General features: G+C 35.3%; 1 protein-coding gene across 3 annotated transcripts in view; it reads right to left on the bottom strand.

Annotated features, from left to right (window-relative positions):
* The window catches only part of LOC149787277 (uncharacterized), a 137129-nt gene that overhangs the window by 16125 nt on the left and 95325 nt on the right, over positions 1-25679 (bottom strand). For all 3 annotated transcript variants that reach the window (XM_089977802.1, XM_089977801.1, XM_089977803.1), the window contains 6 exons: positions 23936-24192; positions 13505-13738; positions 12901-13236; positions 10979-11307; positions 1539-1688; positions 1017-1134 (listed from right to left, as the gene is read on the bottom strand). In XM_089977802.1, coding sequence (XP_089833928.1) covers positions 1017-1134; positions 1539-1688; positions 10979-11307; positions 12901-13236; positions 13505-13738; positions 23936-24192 — 1424 coding nt within the window. The remainder of the gene's footprint in view (positions 1-1016; positions 1135-1538; positions 1689-10978; positions 11308-12900; positions 13237-13504; positions 13739-23935; positions 24193-25679) is intronic.

The following is a 25679-nucleotide window of genomic DNA, read 5'->3' as shown; positions in this document are numbered from 1 at the left end:
TTGGTGAGACACATTACTCTGTGTGCCTTTGCTTGATGTCCTTGGGCAATGCACATTACTCTATGTGCATTGGCATGATGTCCTTGGGTGAGACACTTTATACTCGATGTGCATTGACATGATGTCCTTGGTTGAGACACTTTATACTCTATGTGCATTGGCATGATGTCCTTGGGTGAGACACTTTATACTCTATGTGCATTGGCATGATGTCCTTGGTTGAGACACTTTATACTCTATGTGCCTTGGCATGATGTCCTTGGGTGAGACACTTTATACTCTATGTGCTTGGCTTGATGTCCTTGGGCAATGCACATTACTATAGGTGCCTTGGCTTGATGTCCTTGAGAAAGTCACTTTATAATCTATGTGCCTTGTCATGATGTCCTTTGGTGAGACACATTATTCTATGTGCCTTTGCTTGATGTCCTTGGGCAATGCACATTACTCTATGTGCCTTGGCTTGATGTCCCTGGGTGAGACACTTTATACTCTATGTGCCTTGGCATGATGTCCTTGGGTGAGACATTTTATACTCTATGTGCCTTGGCATGATGTCCTTGGGCAATGCACATTATTCTATGTGCATTGATATGACATAAACTTTAAGTGGTTAATGTGACCAAAAAATAAAAAGCCCAAAGCAAACCAAACCATTTTGTCCAATCTGAATTTGAATTAATGATGAAAATAATCCATCTGAATGTTAATTTTGACAAAAATGTGCAAACATTTGGAAGAAATGATGTTTTAAAATACTTGTAGAATGTTATTCAAGTATATGATACAGTCAATATGACAATGTAATATAAATACTTGTAGAATGTTACAACTGTAGTATATGATACAGTCAATACGACAATGTAATATACTGAACTTAATGAGCAAATTTAAACATAATAGTTAAACCTGTAGTATATACACATAGTTGCCAACCCATTTCATGTGGACCTTGCCTGATACCGATTAGTGTATCCTGAGTATAGAATGTTTCAAAGCAGCTAAATTACCAATACCTTTTTTAAAATACTCTGCTTTCTGATGCTGTCCTTGCTGAGTTTACCATGTAGATTCTGCCCCCTTTTCATCCGTTCTATGGCATCCTCCAAATGAAGCTTGTAAGATGTCATCCATCTTAAATTAAAAAATGGAAACAAGGTTGCTCTATATAAAATTTATGAATGCATATAATAATGTTATCTGACATGAGCTGTTTGTATCATGATGTATACTGTTTTATGACAAAATAAGGTAATAACTCATATAAAAATTGCCAAGTGATTTGTCAAATGCAGATCTTCAAGAGATGATGATAATACCCACAAGGTCATGTGACAGATGGACAGTCAGATGCAAGCAATCCTACATAACCAATCTTTATGAAAGCAAGGTAAATCAATAGTGATACATTAAAATAATAGATACAATAAGAAATAATCGTATCTGAAACTGATAGATGTACCTTTATTTCTTTTAGACATGTCTTACAAAAATAACTGATAAGAGATCTTTGCTCTGTATTAATGCAAAACACTGACCTGTCCAGCCACTGCTGACACATCTTTTTGAGGTCGGCCTTTCGGTCCTCCTCCTGCACATTCCAAATATCCCATGAATCCAACTCCTTGCCCAGATAGTGGTGTGGATCATGTAGGCTGAACTGATACAAGATTTCAAGCACTGTTGATCTGGTAAAAGGAAGTATGAAAATAGAAAGCACATTATGTTCTGAACATATTAACCTGATTTCCATTTATCAAATTATTGTCTTAATATCTTACCGGTATTCACATGATTTTCTTTATTGGACTACTGTCTTAATAACTTATTAACATGACTTCCATTTATTAGACAAATGTCTTAATAATTATGTGTATTAACATGATTTCCATTTATCAGACTACTCTCTTAATAACCTATTGTCTTAATAGTTTATTATCGTGATTTCCATTTATCAGATTGTTGTCTTAATAACTTATTACCATGATTTCCACTTATTAGACTACATGTATTGTCTTAATAACCTATTGTCTTAATAACTTATTACAATGATTTCCATTTATTGGGCTATTGTCTTAACCTATCGTCTTAATAACATATTAGCATTATCTCCATTTATTGGACTATTGATGTAATATTTTAGGCTGGAACAATTTATTTCAAATTAAACTTTAAACAACTCAGTTGAAGCAAGAAGGGCAAGGCATGATATAAATTAAGGCAAGAAGGATGGGATATGATTGAAATTAATGCAAGAAAGGTGAGGCATGATTGAAATTAGTCAAGAAGGGTGGGGAATGATTGAAATTAAGTCACGAAGGGTGGGGCATGACTGAAATTAAGGCAAGAAGGGCAAAACATGATTGAAATTAAGTCAAGAAGGGTGGGCTATGATTAAAATTAAGTCGAGATGGGTGGGGCATAATTGAAAGTAAGTCTAGAAGGGTGGGGCATGATTGAAATTAAGGCAAGAAGGGCAAAGCGTGATAGAAATTAAGTCAAGAAGGGCAAAGCATGATTGAAATTAAGTCAAGAAGGGCAAAGCATGATTGAAATAGGTAAATTTCTACAAATCTACCTCTAACAGGTAAAAATAATTTTTGGAAAAGGGTCATGTACATAAATATTGTTTAATTAGCCACCCTGTGTACCATAATCTGACCATTTCAATGCCTTCATCCAACATATATCTAGGGAACAATTTATTTTGGATTCATAAGACTAGATTGCTTTATTATGATTGGCTGATAACAATTACATAAAAAATAAACAAATATACCATGATGATGTACTTTTATTATGTGATGTAGTTTTATTATGGTTCCATGCTTCACAAATAATTTGACTCTCTGAACTGTGTTTATGAACAAGAAGATATAGCCATTAACTTATTACAAGGAAAACAACTTTTTCAGCTGTTGTCAACAAATCTACCCCATAACTTCCTACACTATTGTTACCAAACCTACCCAATAACTTCCTATAATGTTGCCAATAAATCTACCCAATAACTTCCTATAGTGTTGCCAATAAATCTACCCTATAAATTCCAATACTGTAGTCAGTAAATCTACCCAATAACTCCCTTACTGTAGTAAATAAATCTACCCAATAACTTCCTATACTGTAGTCAATAGGTCTACCCAATAGCTTCCAATACTGTAGTCAATAAATCTATCCAATAACTTCCAATACTGTAGTCAATAAATCTACCCAATAACTTCCTTACTGTAGCAAATAAGTCTACCCAATAACTTCCTATACTGTAGTCAATAGGTTTACCCAATAACTTCCAATACTGTAGTCAATAAATCTACCCAATAACTTCCAATACTGTAGTCAATAAATCTACCCAATAACTTCCAATACCGTAGTCAGTAAATCTACCCAATAACTTCCTTACTGTGGTATATAAGTCTACCCAATAACTTCCTATACTGTAGTCAATAAATCTACCCAATAACTTCCTATAGTGTTGCCAATAAATCTACCCAATAACTTCCTATACTGTAGTCAATAAATCTACCCAGAAACTTCCTTACTACAGTAAATAAATCTACCCAATAACTTCCTATACTGTAGTCAATAGGTCTACCCAATAAATTCCAATACTGTAGTCAGTAAATCTACCCAATAACTTCCAATACTGTAGTCAATAAATCTACCCAATAACTTCCTATACTGTAGTCAATAAATCTACCCAATAACTTCCTATAGTGTTGCCAATAAATCTACCCAATAACTTCCTATACTGTAGTCAATAAATCTACCCAATAACTTCCTATAGTGTTGCCAATAAATCTACCCAATAACTTCCTATACTGTAGTCAATAAATCTACCCAGAAACTTCCTTACTACAGTAAATAAATCTACCCAATAACTTCCTATACTGTAGTCAATAGGTCTACCCAATAAATTCCAATACTGTAGTCAATAAATCTAACCAATAACTTCCTTACTGTAGTAAATAAGTCTACCCAATAACTTCCTATACTGTAGTCAATAAATCTACCCAATAACTTCCTTACTACAGTAAATAAATCTACCCAATAACTTCCTACACTGTAGTCAATAGATCTACCCAATAAATTCCAATACTGTAGTAAATAAATCTACCGAATAACTTCAATACTGCAGTCAATAAATCTACCCAATAAATTTGAATACTGCAGTCAATAGATCTACCTAATAAATTTCAGTACTGCAGTCAATAAATCTATCAAATAACCTCCAATACTGCAGTCAATAAGCCTACCCAATAAATTCCAATACTGTAGTCAATAAATCTACGCAATAAATTCCTATACTGTAGTCAATAAATCTACCCAATAACTTCCTTACTGCAGTCAATAAGTCTACCCAATAACTTCCTTACTGCAGTCAATAAATCTACCCAATATATTCCAATACTGAGGTCAATAAATCGACCCAATAACTTCCTTACTGTAGTCAATAAATGTACCCAATAACTTCCTTATTGCAGCCAATAAATCTATTAAAAAACCTCCAATACTGCAGTCAATAAATCTACCCAATAAATTCCAATACTGTAGTCAATAAATCTACCCAATAACTTCCTTACTGTAGTCAATAGGTCTACCCAATAACTTCCAATACTGAAGTCAATAAATCTATCCAATAACTTCCAATACTGTAGTCAATAAATCTACCCAATAACTTCCTTACTGTAGTCAGTAAATCTACCCAATAACTTCCAATACTGTAGTCAATAAATCTACCCAATAACTTCCTATACTGTAGTCAATAAATCTACCCAATAACTTCCTATAGTGTTGCCAATAAATCTACCCAATAACTTCCTATACTGTAGTCAATAAATCTACCCAATAACTTCCTATAGTGTTGCCAATAAATCTACCCAATAACTTCCTATACTGTAGTCAATAAATCTACCCAGAAACTTCCTTACTACAGTAAATAAATCTACCCAATAACTTCCTATACTGTAGTCAATAGGTCTACCCAATAAATTCCAATACTGTAGTCAATAAATCTAACCAATAACTTCCTTACTGTAGTAAATAAGTCTACCCAATAACTTCCTATACTGTAGTCAATAAATCTACCCAATAACTTCCTTACTACAGTAAATAAATCTACCCAATAACTTCCTACACTGTAGTCAATAGATCTACCCAATAAATTCCAATACTGTAGTAAATAAATCTACCGAATAACTTCAATACTGCAGTCAATAAATCTACCCAATAAATTTGAATACTGCAGTCAATAGATCTACCTAATAAATTTCAGTACTGCAGTCAATAAATCTATCAAATAACCTCCAATACTGCAGTCAATAAGCCTACCCAATAAATTCCAATACTGTAGTCAATAAATCTACGCAATAAATTCCTATACTGTAGTCAATAAATCTACCCAATAACTTCCTTACTGCAGTCAATAAGTCTACCCAATAACTTCCTTACTGCAGTCAATAAATCTACCCAATATATTCCAATACTGAGGTCAATAAATCGACCCAATAACTTCCTTACTGTAGTCAATAAATGTACCCAATAACTTCCTTATTGCAGCCAATAAATCTATTAAAAAACCTCCAATACTGCAGTCAATAAATCTACCCAATAAATTCCAATACTGTAGTCAATAAATCTACCCAATAACTTCCTTACTGTAGTCAATAGGTCTACCCAATAACTTCCAATACTGAAGTCAATAAATCTATCCAATAACTTCCAATACTGTAGTCAATAAATCTACCCAATAACTTCCTTACTGTAGTCAATAAATCTACCCAATAACTTCCTTATTGCAGCCAATAAATCTATTAAAAAACCTCCAATACTGCAGTCAATAAATCTATCCAATAACTTCCTTACTGTAGTCAATAAATCTACCCAATAACTTCCTTACTGTAGTCAATAAATGTACCCAATAACTTCCTTATTGCAGCCAATAAATCTATTAAAAAACCTCCAATACTGCAGTCAATAAATCTACCCAATAAATTCCAATACTGTAGTCAATAAATCTACCCAATAAATTCCAATACTGTAGTCAATAAATCTACCCAATAACTTCCTATACTGTAGTCAATAAATCTACCCAATAACTTCAATACTGTAGTCAATAAATCTACCCAATAACTTCCTTACTGTAGTCAATAAGTCTACCCAATAACTTCCTTACTGCAGTCAATAAATCTACCCAATATATTCCAATACTGAGGTCAATAAATCGACCCAATAACTTCCTTACTGTAGTCAATAAATGTACCCAATAACTTCCTTATTGCAGCCAATAAATCTATTAAAAAACCTCCAATACTGCAGTCAATAAATCTACCCAATAAATTCCAATACTGTAGTCAATAAATCTACCCAATAAATTCCAATACTGTAGTCAATAAATCTACCCAATAACTTCCTATACTGTAGTCAATAAATCTACCCAATAACTTCAATACTGTAGTCAATAAATCTACCCAATAAATTCCAATACTGCAGTCAATAGATCTACCTAATAAATTTCAGTACAGCAGTCCATAAATCTATCAAATAACCTCCAATACTGCAGTCAATAAGTCTACCCAACTTCCAATGCTGTAGTCAATAAATCTATCCAATAACTTCCAATACTGTAGTCAATAAATCTACCCCATTAACTTCCTTACTGTAGTAAATAAGTCTACCCAATAATAACATCCCATACTGTAGTCAATAAATCTACCCAATAACTTCCGATACTGTATTCAATAAATCTAAACAATAACTTCCAATACTGTAGTCAATAAATCTACCCAATAACTTCCAATACTGTAGTCAATAAATCTACCCAATAACTTTCTATACTGTAGTCACTAAATCTAACCAATAACTTCCAATACTGTAGTCAATAAATCTACCCAATAACTTCCAATACTGTAATCAATAAATCTACCCCATTAACTTCAATACTGTAGTAAATAAGTCTACCCAATAAATTCTTTACTATGGTATATAAGTCTACCCAATACCTTCCTATACTGTCATCAGTAAATCTACCCAATAACTTCCTATACTGTTGTCAATAAATCTACCCAATAACTTCCTATACTGTTGTCAATAAATCTACCCAATAACTTCCTATACCGCTGTCAATAAATCTACCCAATAACTTCAGAATAAAAGTCCCCATAAGATATAAAATGGCCATGAGCAGTAAGTAATTTGGATGGGGTAACAAACTGAATGGCTCCCTAATATGGACACAGCATGTGGCAGAGTTATAGTTAAAAAAGAAAGAACCTAAGGAGAGACAATTGTCACAAAAATTACAAAATATCTGACAAAAGAATATCAGAAATAAGTCAGGCCTATACTAGAAATCTGACAAGAATATCAGAAATAAACCAGTCCTACATAAGAAATCAGACAAAAGAATATCAGAAATAAACCAGTCCTATACTAGAAATTTGACAATAGAATATGAAAATAAACCAGTCCTACACTAGAAATCAGACAAAAGAATATGAGAAATAAGCCAGTCCTATACTAGAAATCTGACAAAAGAATATGAGAAATAAGCCAGACCTATACTAGAAATCTGACAAAAGAATATGAGAAATAAGTAAGGCCTATACTAGAAATATGACAAAAGAATATTAGAAATAAACCAGTCCTACAAAAGAAATCTGACAAAAGAATATCAGAAATAAACCAGTCCTACACAAGAAATCTGACAAAAGAATATCAGAAATAAACCAGTCCTATACTAGAAATCCAACAATAGAATATGAGAAATAAACCAGTCCTACACCGGAAATCAGACAAAAGAATATGAGAAATAAGCCAGTCCTATACTATAAATCTGACAAAAGCATATGAGAAATAAGCCACACCTATACTAGAAATCTGACAATTGAATGAGAAATAAGCCAGTCCAATACTAGAAATGACACTTTATTAATGACAGTCAAATTGGTAAACTGTTGGTCAGCTTGTATCTGAATAATGTAATTTAACTGGTAATCTGCGTCAGCTTGCATCAGAGATAATGCATCATAATTAGTAACTAGCTGGTCAGTTTGTATCTGAGATAATGCATCATAATTAGTAACTAGCTGGTCAGCTTGTATCTGAGATAATGCATCATAATTAGTAACTAGCTGGTCAGTTTGTATCTGAGATACCACAATATAATTGGTAACTAGCTGGTCAGCTTCGAGCTGGTCAGCTTGTACTGGTATCCAAGATAATGTAATACAACTGGTAACTAGCTGGCAGCTTGTATCTGAGATAATGCATCATAATTAGTAACTAGCTGGTCAACTTGTATCTGAGATACCACAATATAATTGGTAACTAGCTGGTCAGCTTCTAGCTGGTTCAACTTGTACTGGTATCCAAGATAATGCAATTGGTAACTTGTTGGCCAGCTTGTATCTGAGATACCAAAATACAATTGGTAACTAGCTGGCCAGCTTATATCTGATATACCACAATACAATTGGTAACTAGCTGGTCAACCTTTACCAGTATCCATGATAATGCAATACAATTGGTAACTTGTTGGCCTGCTTGTATCTGAGATAATGCAATACAATTGGTAACTTGCTGGCCAGATTGTATCTGAGATAATGCAATACAATTGGTAACTTGCTGGCCAGCTTGTATCTGAGATAATGCAATACAATTGGTAACTTGCTGGCCAGCTTGTATCTGAGATAATGCAATACAATTGGTAACTTGCTAGCCAGCTTGTATCTGAGACAATGCTATATCCTTATAGCAGTCCTTTAAATCACAGGTAAATGTCCATGTTTGATAACCATATTTATAAGAGGTAATGGAAATCTAAAACATAGTGTTTCCATATCTGATTAGTGTTTCCATTTCTAAATTCTTAACAATGGAACACAGTTATAATTTAAAACCATATGACATACATGATATAAGTACTATTGTGTGGTAAATACCAGAATTGTATTTAAGACTAGAAAAAATATAATGGCTATATAAGAAAATTTTGGACTTGCACAGGCAAGTTGTTATTCTCTACACCTGAGTATGTTATTAATGAGTACTATTGTACTTTTGTCTCATCATACAGTTAGAAATTTTTGAATTATTGGTACAAGTAGAAGACAGCAATAAGTATGGTAGAACATATTCATAAACATGTAATAGAACATTTACAACGGATAACAAAAATGGGACATAACTCTACCTTTTTTTTAAAAAAGGCATCAAGCATGAGAATAGAACATATTTACTTGATGTTGATAATATCTGCCATATTTCAGGCAATATTTTAAGTTTCAGGCAGTTTATTATATTCAACACAGTTCTTTATGTTTGATGTAACTCATTACATTTCAGGCAATATATTAAGTTTTAGGCAGTTGATTAAGTTTTAGGCAATTCATTAAGATTCATGTAATTCATTACATTTTAGGCAATTCATTAAGTTTTAGGCAATACATTAAGTTTTAGGCAATACATTAAGTTTCAGGCAATTCATTAAGATTCATGTAACTCATTAAATGTTAGGTAATTCATTGTTTCAGGCAATTTGTCACAAACTGTGGGACTAGATTACCATACAAGAATTCTTGTGTATAGTAAATGAAAATAAATACCCCAGAAAGGGTGTAACACTGATGTGTTTTAATGCATGTCAGCACAATCTTGGTTACAGTGCCAATGAAAGTTTAGTTCTAAAGAATTATAAAGCATAACACTGCAAAACTGTAGATGTGAAACTCTTCGAAATAAAAGCAAAAGCAATTACAACAATGGTACAAATACACAGGCTGTACAAATACACAGGTTCAAAATAACCAATTATGCTTAAGAAATTAAGATATACGGTAAAAGTTGCCAAAGTTCTTCAAAAAATATACAAAACAAAACAGAAGGTTAAAAGGATAAAGTCCCCAAAAATATATGATGTGATTTATTATTTAAATGACATTTTGGGGGAAAAGTCGAAAAAAAAATTCTCATGGAATATCATTGAAATCTTGCTTGATCAAACTGACATTGTAAAATTTCTGTCTCACTGTTTTATAAATTATGTACTTTTCAAGAATATGGACAGTAGCACAGTTCACAATGCTGCTATTTTTAACCTTTCATGAGGTATGCATGGGTCAGGTATGTGTGTCTGGCATGTCTGCACAACACAATGGACATGCTCATCTGATGTCAAAAATACCTGGCTAGTTTTATGGTAATTCATCAAGAGTTGTAGAACCTGTTGCATACACAAGAATAATCATCTAAATAAGATATCCAGTTAAATTTTTATAAAAAAGCATAACTCTGCCAAACACATCATTAACACCAAAGAAAGGCATAATTCTGGCAAAACACATCAGTTAACACTAAAAAAGACATAACTGTGGCAAAACACAACAGTTAACACTAAAAAAAGCATAACTTGGGCAAAACACATCATTAACACCAAAAAAGGCATAACTCTGGCAAAGCACAACATTAACACCAAAGACAGGCATAACTCTGATAAAATAAATCAGTTAATACCAAAGAAAGGCATAACTCTGGCAAAACACATTAGTTAACACCAAAGAAAGGCATAACTCTGGAAAGACACATCCAAGCATAATGTATGAACAATAAGCACATCAAATTTTTTTTGACTAGATTCATACAAGAATTATAATACACAATAAACATAAAAGGGAAATAATTGTGGAAAATTTTAAGAGAGTGACAACAGATCAATATAAACATTGTTCACCTCATATTAACAATATCTGCCATTTTTCAAAAACAGTCCCTGAAGAGATGTCAGAGTAGTTGCAGACACAATATTTTTGGGGATGCAAATACAGGTCATATAAACAAACCCATTAACAAACCCATTTTTATAATGCTCCTGCCATATTTATAAAAGAATGAAAGTGGGGAGGGTATAAAATAAATCAAAACTCTATTATTCAATGAGATAAAACTAACATTTAAACATGTACCTTGATTATTATCTCACCTGACTTCCTTATCTCCATCCAGAAACTGCACTAGTAGTTCTGTGAAGAAGTCTTTATCCTGCAAGCCTAATTTCTGCATTGTTTTCAGTGATGATAAGATGAAATTCTTCTGATCAGACCTCATGCATGTTGGAGGATCCTTGTGGTGGTTCAGAACACTGCTGATGGTTTTACACACTGAGTGGACAAGGGCATCTGAGAACTCTTCCTGAGCATGTAGCATGGCCAAAGCATCCACTATGGAAACCTTCTCAGAATAATCACCAATACGAATCAGACGCAGAAGCATGTTGACAAAGTTTTCCAGTGTCCATGGCTTGGGCAAGGTCTGATAAGTAAAGCAGTACAAGTTTAGAATTGAAAGAACTACAACCAGTTTGAAATCTGCATTTTATGTATGGTGAAGAGTCCACATCAAGACTATTATGATCCACATCAAAACTATTATAATTCACATCAAGACTATTATGATCCACATCTAAACTATTATGATTCACATCAAGACTATTATGATCCATATTAAGACTATCATGATTCACATCAAGACTATTATGATTCACATCATGACTATTATGATTCACATCAAGACTAGTATGATCCATATCAAGACTATTATGATCCACATCAAGACTATTATGATCCACATCTAAACTATTATGATTCACATCAAGACTATTATGATCCATATTAAGACTATCATGATTCACATCAAGACTATTATGATTCACATCATGACTATTATGATCCACATCATGACTATTATGATCCACATCAAGACTAGTATGATCCATATCAAGACTATTATGATCCACATCAAGATTATGATCCACATCAAGACTATTATGATTCACATCATGACTATTATGATCCACATCATGACTATTATGATTCACATCATGACTATTATGATTCACATCAAGACTATTATGATCCACATCAAGACTATTATGATCCATATCAAGACTATTATGATTCACATCAAGACTATTATGATCCACATCAAAACTATTATAATCCACATTATGACTAATATGATTCACATCAAGACTATTATGATCCACATCAAGACTACTATGATCCACATCAAGACTATTATGACTATTATGATCCACATCAAGACTATTATGATCCACACCAAAACTATTATGATCCACACCAAAACTATTATGATCCACATCAAGACTATTATGATCCACATCAAGACTATTATGATTCACATCATGAATATTGTGATCCATATTTAAGACTTTTATGATCCACATCAAAACTATTATAATCCACATCATGACTAATATGATTCACATCATAACTATTATGATCCACATCAAGACTATTATGATCCATATCAAGACTATTATGATCCACATCAAGACTATTATGATCCACATCAAGATTATTATGATCCATATCAAGACTATTATGATCCATATAAAGACTATTATGATCCACATCAAGATTATTATGATCAAAATTATTAATCCAGGTTATGATTATCAGACAAAACGGATGCACTGACTTGGAGGAGTCAGGTAAAATTGCATTAACACAATTCAAGTGATAAACATAACTGGTGAGATATTTATAATGTTTCCTTTTCTTGGAATCATATAGAGTATTTATTAAAAAGGCTGCCTGTCAGCATGTGTACCTCACCCACAAATCCCCAGACAATGAACTCCTTGTAGGGACAGGTGGTGCATAACAATACAAACATAGCAATTCCTGCATACTCTGAATGCATCAAGTTTGTGGAACGGCCAGTTGATCACATATATTTCTGCAGGAAGTAAAGTCTACTGCCAAAACCTTTATCTTGATAGCATGACAGTTTGTTGCAAAAGTGCTTTTAATAATCCATAAAATGTCTATATAATGGAATACTGACCTTGTACATTAAGAATACTGACTGAAATTAACTTACTGATTCATTACAGTTAGGGTAGAACTTGTCAAACCATTCCCTGCCAATGAATTGTGTAATGAACTGTGGCAGTGGGGTCGATGATCGTGGTGGAAGTGGACTGGGAGTGTGAGCCCTTGCGGCCACTGGAGCTGCTGTAGGGCGTGTTGTTGGAGACTTGGCTTTTTCCTCAGGTGGTGGGCGAGGAGCAAATTTTACTGGCTGTTTTTGTGCTTTAAGATCCTTGGGGATGGTTGATGATTGTGAAGGGTGTGGAAGCTTGCCAGATAGGGTGGACTTTTCTGGGGTTTTGGCTTGCAACTTGTCAGACTCAGTGGTGACAGGGGATTCAGCTGGCTGAAAAGTTATTATAATATTATAACATTAAAATCATCTCAACTGGAGAAAAAAGAACTTATTTCCTTTTTCTGAAATATCTTTCAGACTGTTTGAGTAAGCATATAGACAATTAAATCTTTCAGATTGTTTGAGTAAGCACACAGACAATTATAAATTAGATAATAAAAGGTCATTAAAAAGGAAAGGGAAAACAATATGACTTCTATAAAAGAGACTTGTATATGACTTTTTCGTTCCAATTCAGTTAAAATTATTTCCGACTGACCTTTGGAGATGGTGATTTTTCTAAAATTTCTTTAAACTTTGACAGTACTGATGACTCCTCTGACAATTTAGACTTGTCTTTTTTCAGTATCCCCGTAAGCTGGTCTGGAGAAGCCACAGTGATCTCTTGCTGCATGTCTTCATCATCTTTGTAATCATCCATCACTAACACCCTTCCTTCTAAGTCCTCATCCTCAGCAAATGTGACCTCCTTTCCTTCTCCTTCTCCAACAGCCTAAAGCAATGACATTTAAAAATGACTGATAATTAAATAGGTACTTATTATGTATGTTTTTAAAAAAATCACAACATTACATTTTAAATGATCAAAGCTATAACTGTGCAAAGTAAATTAACAAACTGACTTTACTCAGTAAATATTTCTGAATAATATCCAATCAATAGTTTGCTCTAAGTTATACTCAGTCTCATTTGCATAAATGAAAATATGTAGGTGGTGAGGCCTGTTTATAAACCATTCTTTTGTAATTGCAGAAAAAATAGGGTAGAAATCCATTATAATTTTACTGGTCATTTCTCTTTGAAAATAGTGTATGCTGTGGCATGCAACATGTAGTTGTAACACTTCTGTTAGGACCATACAAATGTGACAAGGAAATAACTGACCAACAACAGACTGCAAACTTTTCATACTATTGTGAGGTTTTCTACAACTTTTTCTGACTTGTTTTCTTTTACTAGAGAACCATTATCTAAGTCTATTATTTATCTAGAAGTGCCATTATCAACATATATTAGGTATCTAGGAGTGCCATTATCTAAGTCTATTAATTACCTAGAAGTGCCATTATCAACATATATTTGGTACTTAGGAGTGCCATTATCTAAGTCTTTTAATTATCTAGAAGTGCCATTAGCAACACATATTAGGTATTTTGGAGTGCCATTATCTAAGTCTTTTAATTATCTAGAAGTGCCATTATCAACACATATTAGGTGTTTTGGAGTGCCATTATCTAAGTCTATTAATTACCTAGAAGTGCCATTATCAACATATATTAGGTACTCAGGAGTGCCATTATCTAAGTCTTTTAATTATCTAGGAGTGCTATTAGCAACACATATTAGGTATTTTGGAGTGCCATTATCTAAGTCTATTCTTATCTAGGAGTGCCATTATCAACATATATTAGGTATTTTGGAGTGCCATTATCTAAGTCTATTAAGTATCTATAAGTGCCATTATCAACATATATTAGGTACTTTGGAGTGCCATTATCTAAGTCTTTTAATTATCTAGGAGTGCCATTAGCAACACATATTAGGTATTTTGAAGTGCCATTATCTAAGTCTATTACATATCTAGGAGTGCCATTATCAACATATATTAGGTATCTAGGAGTGCCATTATCAACATATATTAAGTATCTAGGAGTACCATTATCTAAGTCTATTAAATATCTCTGAGTGCCATTATCTAATTCTATTAGGTATCTAGGATTGCCCTTATCAACATACCTTAAGTATCAAGGAGTACCATTATCAACATATATTAAGTATCTAGGAGTTCCATTATCAACATATATTAAGTATCTAGGAGTACCATTAAGTCTATCAAGTATCTAGGATTGCCATTATCTAATTCGATTAAGTATCTAGGAGTGCCATTATTTAAGTCTATTAATTATCTAGGTATGCCATTATCAACATATATTAAGTTTATAGGAGTGCCATTATCCAAGTCTATTAAGTATCTAGAACTGCCATTATCAATATATATTAGGTATTTAGGAGTGCCATTATCTAAGTCTATTAATTATCTAGGAGTGCCATTATTTAAGTCTATTAATTATCTAGGAGTGCCATTATCAACATATGTATATAGGAGTGCCATTATCTAAGTGTATAAAGTATCTCATCATCATCATTGGTGGCTCAGTCTCGAGAGACCATGCGAGTAGCGCCCTTGGAGTGTTGTCTGTCTCTGGGGATTTGGCAATGTCTGCTTTAGCTAAGCAGGCCTATGCATGAGTGACAGTCCCTAATGCAGCTGGTGCAGACATACTGGGAAGTCTGAGTTGCTGTGGTTGCTGCTGCGCTCTTCTTTCTCTCACGTTTCTCTGCCGCCAACTGGCCTCTCCTCACATCAGCAACTGCTATGCCCTTACAGACCATCTGTCTCCAGTTGCCTCAGTCCTTGGCTGCACTTCCCAGCCATTGGGTTAAATGTCACATGCCTTCATGTCCCTCTTGCACACATCCTTGAAACAGAGTGAGGGGCGGCTGACTCTTCTGGTGCCAGTGGCCAGCTGACCATATAGGATGTCTTCTAGCAGCCTCCCATCCTCCATGCTCTGGACGTGTCCCAGCCACTGAAGGCAGCACTTGCTCAGCAGGGAGTACATGCTGGGATACTTGCATGCTACAGGATCTCGCTGTGTGGGACATGGTTTTGTCAGCTGATTTTCAGGAAAAATTTTAGGCACCATATATGGAAGGAGTTGAGCCAATGCTCTTGCCTCATATAGGTGCTCCTGGTCTTACTTCCATATAGGAGGGTGCTGAGAATGCAGGCCTGGTAACTTGGATCTTGGTGTGCTCTGTCAGTATGTTGTTTTCCCACACCCTTTTTGCTAGTCATGCCATGATGGTGTTTGCCTTTTCAAGTCTTCTGTCCAGCTCCACATTGAGCAAGAGAGTTTTGCTGATGGTTGACTCCAGGTAAGTAAAGTTGTTGACTACTTCCAGGGTGACACCATTGATTTTGATGGAAGGGGCAGAGGTGGCATCTTGCACACTGACATTTGTCCTGCTCAGACTGATGGTGAGCCTGAACTGCTTGCAGGCATCAGCAAAACGGTCTCCCAGTCTCTGGAGGGAATTCTCGATGTGGGTCACAAGAGCCGCATCATCCGCAAAGAGCATCTCCCTGATGAGCACCGACCTCACTTTGGTCTTTCAGCACAGTTGTGCCAGGCTGAACAGCCTCCCATTGGACCTGGTGTGCAGATATATGCCATCAGTGGACGAGTTGAAGGCATAGGAAAGGAGCAGGGAGAAGAAGATCCCAAAAAGGGTTGGCACCAGCATGCAGCCCTGCTTCACGCCGCTGTTGATAGGGAAGGAGTCTGAGGAGGATCCATTTTACAGGACTGTTCCCTTTATATCGGCATTGAAAGAAATTATCCTGCTGCAGATTTCTGAGGGGCAGCCGATCTTCCTGAGAAGTTTAAATAGGCCCTTCCTGCTGACCAGGTCGAAGGCCTTAGTGAGGTCGATGAACATCATGTTAAGTGGCTGACCTTGCTCTCTGCTCTTCTTTTGAGTTGTTGGAGGGAGAAGATCATGTCTGTTGTTGACCTACCTGCTCTGAAGCTGTACTGTGATTCTGGGTACATACGGTCTGCCATCAGCTGCAGCCTGTTGAGGATGATGCGGGCATACACTTTGCCAACAATGCTCAGGAGGAGATCCCTCTGTAATTGTTACAGTCACTGCAGTCACCCTTGTTTTTGTAAATGGTCACAATGGTATTGTCGCGCATGGATTGGGGGACTGCTCCTTCCTCCCAGCAGTGGCAGAGTAGCTCATGCAGCGGCTGAAGCAATGTCGGTTTCCCATGTTTGATAGCTTCAGATGGGATGCTGCCGCTATCTGGTGCTTTGTCGTTTGGGAGGGAGTCGATGGCTTTGCTGAACTCCTCTAAGGTGGGCACTTTGTCGAGCTCCACCATGATGGGCAGTTTCTGTATGCTGCTAAGGGCCACAACGGTGACTGACGTTTCTCAAGAGTATAGCTCTGGGTAGTGCTCCACCCATCTGGCCAACTGTTGCTCACGGTCTGTTATCTTCTCTCCCATCAGAGATTTCAGGGTGGCAACCCCTTTCACTGTAGGGCCTTGAGCCTTCTTGATGCCACTGTACATACCTTGGATGTTTCCAAACTCGGCACTTTGCTGGATTCTTCACAGAGTTGTTGCCAATACTCTTTTGTGCACTGTCTAGCAATGTGTTGGGTGATACTTCGGGCACTTCTGAGGGCAGCAAGCATTCATTCATTGGGACATTTTTTGTAAGCTACGAAGTCTTTTCATTTGTCCTCAGTTATTGGTTTCATCCCTGAAAGGTGAGCACTGAACCAGTCCTGACTGGGCCGTTCCTTCTTGCCAAATGTGGACATGGATGTGCTGTAGATGGCACCTTTCAAAGCATTCCACTTAAGTTTCTAGGAGTTCCATTATCAACATATATTATCTAGGAGTGCCATTATCTATATATATTAAGTATACAGAAGTGCCATTATTTAAGTCTACTAATTATCTAGGAGTGCCATTATCAACATATATTATCTAGGAGTGCCATTATCTATATACATCCATTATGTAGGAGTGTTATTATCCGAGGATATTAATAATCTAGGAGTGCCATTATCAATGTTCAGTAGCAGAGAAAAGTTGCAAGTGTATCATAGGTCCATTCTCTCAATGATGTAATAGCACTACAGTAAAACCTGTTATGAGAGACCGCCCCTTCTGCCAACCAAAAGCGGTCTCTCAAGACAGGTGGTCTCTCATAAGAGGTGTGTGAAAATGGACTGGTTTTCAGGGTCAATAGTTAGCATTGTTGAAAAATAAATAATACCCATACTCACTGTACATGTATCATATCCTTTATTCATGAATCTTGTTAAATAATGCATGCATTCCTCTCAAAATATCTTTATATAATAAAGATATACATCTATCAAACAACGAAAATAAAATTTATATTTCAACATCACATTAATATGTACAAAAAATGAACAGTTAGATCTGATGTATATATCTTATTTTATACACTTATTCACTGTTTTTTTTAAAAGAAATCCATTATACTTCTTTGTTGACATGTTTTACTCAGCTATTTGGTCTGAAGATGTATCTCAATTATTGCCTTTTCCTGAATCAACTTTCCACTTACTGGTATGTTTTTACTCCTTGCAACACAAAACCACTCCCATACTCGCTCGTTCAGATCTCCGTAAACTGTCCGTCGTGCCGTGGCATATTTCCTCTGTGCTTGTGCACCTTTCTGCCATTCGTTTCTAATGGACTTCTTGTCTTTGATTACATTTTGAACTTGCGTTTTACCGACGCTTAAGCTGACTGCTATTTTGCGAGTGGTCTCACCTTTTTCATTTCTTTCAATGACATTAATCCTTTCTTCCAGTGTTAAAATTTTTCTTTTTTTCAGTGGAGATTCTGCCGTTGTTATTAGTGTTGACGTTATAAAGACTATAGGTTTTGATCAGGTTTTGGGGAATTGTGAAATAAATATATATTATGTACCAATGAATGAAACCAAAAGACATAATTAACTCATCAGGAAACAATACTGTACATTTATTTAAATCAACAGCGTTATAGCTCGATAAACAAATGTTCCGACCATCTGCACCCACGTAAACAGATTGTGGCTTGGTGAAACACTAACAAAAGAAATAAAAAATAATTTTAAAAAAATCCGGAAATGATTCTCACTTACTAGTATTAAAGACAATGAGCTCATTCACCCTTCAGGCATTATGGATTAACTGGAAAGCAAACGACGTACTCAAACCAACACTGAAGTCCTTTCAAACGATTTCTCACTTGGACATAAGGACTACCGGCGTTTTGTGAGTTTTCATACAGATAAAGAAAAAATACAAACCTCTAAATTGACTGCGTATATCCATCATTACTCCCTTTGATGTTACTCTTACTGGCTATTCACATGACTTCGGCACTACAATGGCGGTTAGTGACATGTACTTTAGTCTGGTTTACTGCAGTTTACAAATGACACCGTACGCTGGAGTTGTAAATTTCACAAAACTGGTACTGTAGCAAGACAAATTATTTTTAAATACTTTATTAGAGCAATCTTTGCTATTTTTACCGTCTTTGTTACAAAGGATTAAATGATGGTTAGAGGTGTTTATCCCGATATATGGTTGTTCAACTATAGTGTTATTTGATGTGCACTTTGTTTGCATACTACATTTATCCCGAGCTCTAATGTTTACAAAGGATTAAGTTAAGGTCAGTGGTGTCAATCTGTTTTGATTTTTTGGCTATGCGGTCGTTCATAGCAGTGTCAAAATGCATATTTTGCCAAGAAATCGTGGTCGCTGGTCGCGTTCAGCAGGTGGTCGTTCATAACAGAGCATTTATATAGTAAAATCGATCCGTGCATTACGATTGTGGTCGGACATGACAGGTGGTCGCTCATAGCAGAGGTCGCTCATGACAGGTTTTACTGTATAAGTGTATCAGAGATCCAATGTCTATGTGATGTAATAGCACTAGAAGTGTATCATAGGTCCATTATCTCCATGATGTAATAGCACTACAAGTGTATCATAGGTCCATTCTCTCCATGATGTAATAGCACTACAAGTGTATCATAGGTCCATTCTCTCCATGATGTAATAGCACTACAAGTGTATCATAGGTCCATTCTCTCCATGATGTAATAGCACTACAAGTGTATCATAGGTCCATTCTCTCCATGATGTAATAGCACTTCAAGTGTATCTTAAGTCCATTCTCTCTTTAATGTAAGAATACTATAAATGTCTCATAGGTCCATTTTCTCCATGATGTACTATCACTACAACTGTATCATAGGTCTATTGTCTCTATGATTTAATAGAACTACAAATGTATCATAGGTTTATTGTATCCATGATTTAATAGAACTACAATTGTATCATAGGTCTATTGTATCTGTGATTTAATAGAACAAGTAAATCATAGGCCCATTTTCTCTGTGATGTAATATCACTACAAATTTTTCACACGTCCATTCTCTCCATGATGTAATAGCACTACAAATGTATCACCAAGTTGGATGTCCAAGTGACACCATTTTCAAGACTAACCAGACCAAGTTGGATGTCCAAGTGACATCATTTTCATTTAGGACCCAACAGCCCTTGTATGTCCATGTGCTACCATTTTCATTCAGGACCAACTAGACCAAATTGGATGTTCAAGTGGCACCATTTTCATTCAGGACCAACTAGACCAAGTTGAATGTTCAAGTGGCACCATTTTCATTCAGGACCAACTAGACCAAGTTGGATGTTCAAGTGGCACCATTTTCATTCAGGACCAACTAGACCAAGTTGGATGTTCAAGTGGCACCAATTTCATTCAGGACCAACTAGACCAAGTTGAATGTCCAAGTGGCACCATTTTCATTCAGGACCAACTAGACCAAGTTGGATGTTCAAGTGGCACCATTTTCATTCAGGACCAACTAGACCAAGTTGGATGTTCAAGTGGCACCATTTTCATTCAGGACCAACTAGACCAAGTTGGATGTCCAAGTGGCACCATTTTCATTCAGGACCAACTAGACCAAGTTGGATGTTCAAGTGGCACCATTTTCATTCAGGACCAACTAGACCAAGTTGAATGTTCAAGTGGCACCATTTTCATTCAGGACCAACTAGACCAAGTTGGATGTTCAAGTGGCACCATTTTCATTCAGGACCAACTAGACCAAGTTGGATGTTCAAGTGGCACCATTTTCATTCAGGACCAACTAGACCAAGTTGGATGTCCAAGTGGCACCATTTTCATTCAGGACCAACTAGACCAAGTTGGATGTTCAAGTGGCACCATTTTCATTCAGGACCAACTAGACCAAGTTGGATGTTCAAGTGGCACCATTTTCATTCAGGACCAACTAGACCAAGTTGGATGTTCAAGTGGCACCATTTTCATTCAGGACCAACTAGACCAAGTTGAATGTTCAAGTGGCACCATTTTCATTCAGGACCAACTAGACCAAGTTGAATGTCCAAGTGGCACCATTTTCATTTAGGACCAACTAGACCAAGTTCATGTTGTTGTGGGGTTTAACGCCATTTTTCAGCACACGATAGGCTATACATGGTGGCCAGTATTAATGGTGGAGGAAAAACCCGGGTAAACCCTGGAAAGAAACACTAACCCACGAGAAGCTCCTGGCAAGCTTTCTTACATACCCACATTGGCTGAATCCTAGACTCGAACCCATGCAGACAGAGGTGAGATGGCAGTGATCTGTAATGGAGAGCACTTTAGACCACTAGGCCATTCAGGGCCCCCAGGCCAAGTTGGATATTCATAATAATAATAATAATAATGTTATTATTATTATCATTATTAATGTTATTATTATTATTATTATTGTTATAGTTATTATTATTATTATTATTATTATTATTGTTATTATTAGGACCAATAAGAGTTCAAATGTATTATATTCATTAGTACATGACATACACTGAAAAACACAGATTAGGATCTATTAACTTGTAGAGCTGTTCTCTTATAGTTTTGTTTAGTGCAGTATAGTGCCCAAGCTAAGTGAAAGCACCATACACCACCAGAGAAAAGTGTGGGCAGACTGCACACAGTTTTAGGCAATAATAGTTTTATTACATCACATGACATCATGTAAAATCATATAACAAAGGCAAGTGCCAATACAACTCTTAACATTATAACACACTCCACTATAACATGATTCTGCATACAATGCTGTAGCACTATGAACCACAAGATCAAAAATATAAAAAAATTTAATTTAAAAAAAATTAAATGACTATTTTTGACAAGTACCAGCTGAAACCTTTACACTAAAAACTACTATTTGATTTGGACATTACCAGAACATGTTTTTAAAGTCATGATATAACTCTAATTAGTCACTGTTGTATTCAGGCAAAGTAAGATATTGTATTGCTATTGAAATCCTGAAATTACCTAGATCTCTAATAAGCCATAAATACACAGGACAGTCAAATTTGTCTTTACCACTAAAGATCAGTGACTTTATCTCTGTCAACACAGCTCACTGATTATACAGAAGACCAGCTTATTGATGACCATTGTTTATTGACATAAGGAAACAGATCAAAGAAAGAATTAGCAGTGGCATGTCTCTTGAACTTGCTGCTGATTTCTACTATCTCTTGCAGCGCAGCCCAGGAGAGATAGGTGTTCATTTATGTAATGTAGCTACAAATAAGGTCCATTCAAACAATTAAGTGAAATGAGATAAAAATATAAGGTCCATTCAAATAATTAAGAGAAATGAGATATACATATAAGGTCCATTCAAACAATTAAGTGAAATGAGTTATAAAAATAAGGTCCATTCAAACAATTAAGTGAAATGAGATATACATATAAGGTCCATTCAAACAATTAAGTGAAATGAGTTTAATCTTCACAGTGTTTTCAAGTGAATTAAGGCATTTAATCTTGCAGTGGAGATGTCCTGGAAAAGGAATGCTTACATTGTCAATAGAATTCAGAGTTTTAAGGGATTCTTTGAGAATGTTGAAGAAGTTAAAGCTGTGCTATATTTTAAATCATTTGAAGATGTTCATCAATGGATCAAAATTTGTGAGGACTATCCCACTTTTTAATTTAAGAATGATACTGACATTGTCCTGTTTTTTCTAGGTGCCAAAATATAAAATTTAGATCCTGATCAACAGGAACTAGGATCTACTATTGAAAGTGACCAGAATGACCCCCCGAAACACCAAATGCTATTTCTGAAGCCATATTAGCATTCAAGGACTGATGTGGCTAGAAACCAAGGACATTGAACCCTTGACAATTACACAGCTGACAAATATTACAGACTTTTTTTTCTTTAAAAAAAACAAAAACAAGAACAACCTGGTCTAAAAAAACCTAAAAACAAGAAACACTTTTAGTAGGAACCACACATCATGTGAGTGATTGCTGTTTGTTCTATTTGGATTAATGGTTTTTATGAACAACCCCCCCCAACACAAGTATATGCAACTTTTTGTCCAGTTTTGCTATACTGTTGTTCGGTATATAATGTGGTCTGCAGTTATGGACCCTGACTGCTATGTTATATTGGGAGAAAGCTGTAGTATTCACTGGAACAGGTAAAATTCTCTTAGTGAAACATAGCATCCCATAAAGAGAAATGAATAATTTTCCAAAATAGTTCCAAGTAGTCAACTAATTAGAATGTATCTTATGAGGTAGTAATTTTGCATAATCTTAAGAGTAGATCAGGTTTTACACTATTTGTTGTACTTATGTTTTCAAGTAAACAGCATACACCCTGGTATTCACTGCTCAGTTTCATTTGAATTACACGCTGGTAAATACAGTACAAATTTAACAGAATGTAAATTGTTTACTTCCACTAAAAATTAAGTAATTGTTTAAAATGAATCAAAGTGAATTAAACAGTCAATAAATGAATGAATTTTGTTAATACACTAAGGCAAAGTTATTGTTCCACTATCAAAAAAGGGTGGTGTTAGCTATGTAGTAATGATGCTTCATGAATACAGGGTGGTGTTAGCTAAGCAGTGATGATTCTTCTACCAATACAGGGTAGTGTCAGCTACACAGAAATGATGATCCATCAATACAGTGTTGTATTAGCTACACATTAATTACCTGTTTCGATTTGGATATTTCAGCCAGTTGCTCTACAGAGATAGTAGGTAGTGTCCACTCTTTCTTTCTCTTGGCTTTCAGGTCTTGTTTGACTTCTGGGGGCCAAAGTAATTTTACCAGAATGGAGTTTGGAATTAATCCCCCAGGTCTAATTGGGAATGGTGCCTTCAGTGGCTCTTTTGGGTTTGGTTTTTTGGCAGCTGAAGCAGGTGGGAAGAAACCAATTGGCTCTGTCTCGGGCATCCATTCTTTCTTCTCTGTCAAGGAAAAGGAATTAAATAAATACAGAGAAAAAAAAGGAAATTAGCTGTAATAAAATGAGAATAAATCCAGCTGATTTCAACTGTAAAAAAGTGAGAAAATCCAGCTGATTTAAACTGTAGAAAAGTGAGAAAATCCACCTGATTTACACTGTAGAAAAGTGAGAAAATCCACCTGATTTACACTGTAGAAAAGTGAGAAAATCCAGCTGGTTTATATTGTTGAAAAATTAGAAAGCCAGCTCATTTAAATAGCAGAAAATCCTGCTAATTTAAATTTTTGAATAATGAGAAAATCCTGCTAATTTAAATTTTTGAATAAGCGAAAAGCCAGCTCATTTAAATTGTGGAGAAAAATCCAGTTCATTGAAACCGTTGACAAATGAGAAAAGTGGGCTCATTTAACCTATTGAAAAAATGAGAAACTCCAGCTAATTTAAATGGCTGAATAATGAGAAAAGCCATCTCATTTAAACTGCAGAGAAATGAAAAAATCCAACTCATTAAAACTGTTGAAAATGAGAAAAGCAAGCTCATTTAAACTGTAGAAAAAATGAGAAAATCCAGTTCATAAAAACTTGAAAAACGAGCAAACCAGTTCTTCTAAACTGTAGATAAAAATGACAAAAACCAACTAATTTAAATTATGGAAAAATGAGAAAGCCAGCTCAATAGAATATAAAACCTTGATATCATTGTAATAATACGAGACCTTTGTTGAAGAATATGACAAAGGGACTAGTGTACTTACATTAAAAGAAAATCTGTTGACCAAAATTATAGCAGTAACACTTGACCATATCAGTGATTGCTTTTGTTGTGTCATTATTTTGATTATTTTTTAATCTCAGCACTAGACCATCAATGCCAACTTTCTATATTTTGGTGGTGGGTTCCTTGGTTTGTTTTGAAGGGTCTTGTACTTGCATGAGGGTACATCTTGCATGATCTAGTCAAGTAACATATCATAAGGAATACAAAATTATCTAACATATTATTTGGCTCTAGTAACCTCATCTTTTTGCAGTGACAAAAAGGGACACATCTTTCACACTGCAACAGACATGTCTTCCTCAAGCAACAAGGGATCTATCTTACACAAAGCAGCAAGGGACATGTCTTTCACATATCAATAAGGGACCTGTTTTTCACAAAGCAACATGGGACATGTCTTTCACATAGCTACAAGAAGGGGACCTGTCTTTCTTATAGCAACATGGGACCTTTCTTACACATAGTTATAAGAAAGGGACTGTCTTTCACATAGCAAAAAGTGACCTGTCTTGCACAAAGAATCAAGAGAGGGACCTGTCTTACATGTAGCTACCATAAAGGGACTTGTCTTTCACATAGCAACAAGGGACCTGTCTTATACATAGCCACAAGAAAGGGACCTGTCTTTCATATAGCTGTATTTTATTCAAAGATTAAAATTGAATCAGTATAACTATCAGATTTTGTTAACATACAGAATATGGGTTAAT

The sequence above is a fragment of the Sinohyriopsis cumingii genome, chromosome 12 (genome assembly GCF_028554795.1).
Source record: "Sinohyriopsis cumingii isolate HCF-2022 chromosome 12, ASM2855479v2, whole genome shotgun sequence".
NCBI classification, from domain to species: domain Eukaryota; kingdom Metazoa; phylum Mollusca; class Bivalvia; order Unionida; family Unionidae; genus Sinohyriopsis; species Sinohyriopsis cumingii.
The sequence above is the reverse complement of the archived record's forward strand: the minus strand, read 5'-3'. Positions and strand labels throughout refer to the sequence as shown.